Genomic DNA, 2,632 nt, shown 5'->3' with positions numbered 1-2,632 from the left:
GCTAATGGCCAAAGGGGAGCCGCCTAGGGTGGTGCCTGGTTCAAAATTTCAAGAAGCAGTGGGTATGAATTTGCCAGGTCAAGAAGCAAGGGTTTTTTAAAATGCCCTCTTCTCTCAGAATACAGGGGCTACGGATCCAGGCTCGCCTGTGGGATCTCGGATCACGAAGATTAACAGATGTCTTGAAAGGTGCAAAGATAGACCCAAATTGGTAATTCCCTTTGAAATGATTGCTGAAGATGTCGAATATTACTCTAAACATTCGTTGTATTGCAAGTTCCTGGGTTTAAGAGTTTCTCTCCAATTTCTGGAAAACTGGGCTCAGAAAGTGTGGGAACCAGAGGGCGAAATGGAGGTTACGCTGCTAGCAAATAATTTCTTCATGGTAACTTTTCTTTGTATGGCTGATCGGAATAGGGTTTTTGAGGGTGGACCCTATTTTTATAACCAGGTGGGGCTATTCGTCAAACCATGGCATGTAGGATTTAATCCTTCTGAGGAGCTTCCAAATCGGGTTCTGGTGTGGGTTCGGTTACCCAGATTCCCTATAGAATGCTGTCGCGAGGATGTTCTCCATATGCTTGCATCGATGCTCGGGAAGCCGGTGGGTCCTTCATCACAAACCTTGGGTAAGAAAGTTATGACCTTTGCTCGAATTTGTGTGGAACTTGATTTGAGTAGACCACTACCTGATGCGGTAGAGATGTGTGCGGGCTCACATTCCTGGGTGCAACAACTGGATTATGAGACCCTTCCTTTTCGATGCCACCTTTGTCATGATTATGGCCATCTTGTGAGAAGATGCCCAAAGGCCAAGTCAGTGGAACAGCAAATTTTGCCTCCTCCTCGTGATAATCCTAGTGCGGACAAAGGGAAGAAGCCTGTTGTTGGGGAGGGCAAAGATGCTGAGGGCTTTGTTCAGGTTAAGGCTCGTAATCGCAACAGAGGCCAGAAGCAGACTCTAAGGGAGTGACAGGAAGAAGATACCTTTAACAGGTTCGAGATCTTGGATGAATTGGGTCAGCCAGAAGTTAATCCTGGATTAATTATTGAGGATGAACAGGCAGGGGATTCTAGAATGGGGACTATTTCTTCCATTCCTCCTGTTGATTCCCATGAAGAGCCTACCATGCCTATGGTCACGGATGGGCAAACAGGGGTTCAGATGATATTAGAGCCAAATGTTGAATTGGGACAAGGGGTAGAGAATGTTTCTATTCTTGCACAGACTGTAGCTCCAGAGTCGGATAAGCGAGGTAAATCTTCTCCTCATCTGGGCATTCTTCAAAAAGATGGTAAGAAGGGGGTCTCAGAGAAAAATGTTAAACTGGGATGAAAGAAGGACTTAGAAAAGATTAAGATGATTGGGGAGACATTGGTGGAGTCAGGTTCTGTGAAGACCTTGGATTCCCACTTTTCGACCCCTTCAAAATGATAGTTATCTCATGGAATGTAAGGGGCTTGAACAGCGGCCCTAGACAAAAGGCTGTTTGGGATTTAGTTAGGAGTCATTCTCCTGATGTTCTCTTCCTTCAGAAGACTAAGGTTTCTATGGAATGCATGATGAGTGTTGCATCTAAGCTATGGAGGAATGGTCTATGTCAGTGTATTGGAGCTCAGGGATCTTCGGGGGGTGTGGCATGTCTCTGGAACCCACGAAAGATCCAACCTGTGTCCTAGATTTCCTTTAAGTCCTCCTTATCCTTGGTTGCTCTGTGCACTGAGTCAGGGGAATCTGTTCTCTTTTCTAATGTCTATGCTCCTATTGACTTCCAAGGTAAGATTCTGGTCTGGAATAACATTTTGTTGGTTCGTAGTTTATTTCCTTACTTGCCATGGATTGTTGCCGGGGACTTTAATGTTATTCTTGATCTAACAGAAAAACGAGGAGGTAATACAAGACTGGATCCTTCTTCTTTCTTGCTCTGAGATAATATCTCAGCACTCAATCTCGTGGATATCAAGCCTAGCAATGGCCGCTTCACTTGGAATAATAGAAGGGAGGGTGATAGGTGCATTGCTGAACGCTTAGACCGTTTCATGGTTTCCTATTTTTGGGTGGGTGGATTGTGGTCTTCCAGTTCTGAAATTTTGGATTGGAGAGGCTCGGATCATTGGCCAATTAAGCTTGTCACTTCTTCAGCTCGTCTTCCTCAGAAGCCGCCTTTTAAGTTCCAGCTTATGTGGCTTCGTGACCCAGACCTCTATGGTTGTGTTGGAGAATGGTGGCAGGTTGGCAGGCCGGCTTTTGGTACAGCAATGTATGTTTTTGCTAAGCTTCTCCAGTATGTTAAGTATCAGCTCAAACGGTGGAATCGACAATGCTTCGGAAACATCTACCAGGCAAAACAGGAAGCTCAAGTCGAGTTGAATGGCATTACCAGATTGATTAGGGAGGAGGGAGTGTCTGAATACTTGTTACGGGAAGAAGCCAGAGCTTTAAAAGCTTTGGAGGAATGGGAGTTGAGAGAGGAAATCTTTTGGAAACAGAAAGCTTGGATTGAGTGGCTTCAGGAGGGAGACAAGAACACTGCCTTCTTTTTCAATTCAGTGAAAGCCAGACAACATGGTAATGCTATTTCATCTTTGGTGACTGATAGGGGAGAGGTTATTTCTTCTACTCAGGGTATCG

At 45.1% G+C, this 2,632-nt stretch overlaps 1 protein-coding gene across 1 annotated transcript; it reads left to right on the top strand.

Moving 5' to 3' along the window:
- The first annotated feature begins 226 nt into the window (after nt 1-226).
- On the top strand, nt 227-973 carry LOC131045412 (uncharacterized). Its single transcript, XM_057978999.2, has one exon. The coding sequence runs from the start codon at nt 227-229 to the stop codon at nt 971-973; it is 747 nt and encodes a 248-aa protein (XP_057834982.2).
- The last annotated feature ends 1,659 nt before the right edge of the window (nt 974-2,632 follow it).

The sequence above is a fragment of the Cryptomeria japonica genome, chromosome 3 (assembly GCF_030272615.1).
Source record: "Cryptomeria japonica chromosome 3, Sugi_1.0, whole genome shotgun sequence".
In the NCBI taxonomy this organism is placed as follows: Eukaryota; Viridiplantae; Streptophyta; class Pinopsida; order Cupressales; family Cupressaceae; genus Cryptomeria; species Cryptomeria japonica.
The sequence above is the reverse complement of the archived record's forward strand: the minus strand, read 5'-3'. Positions and strand labels throughout refer to the sequence as shown.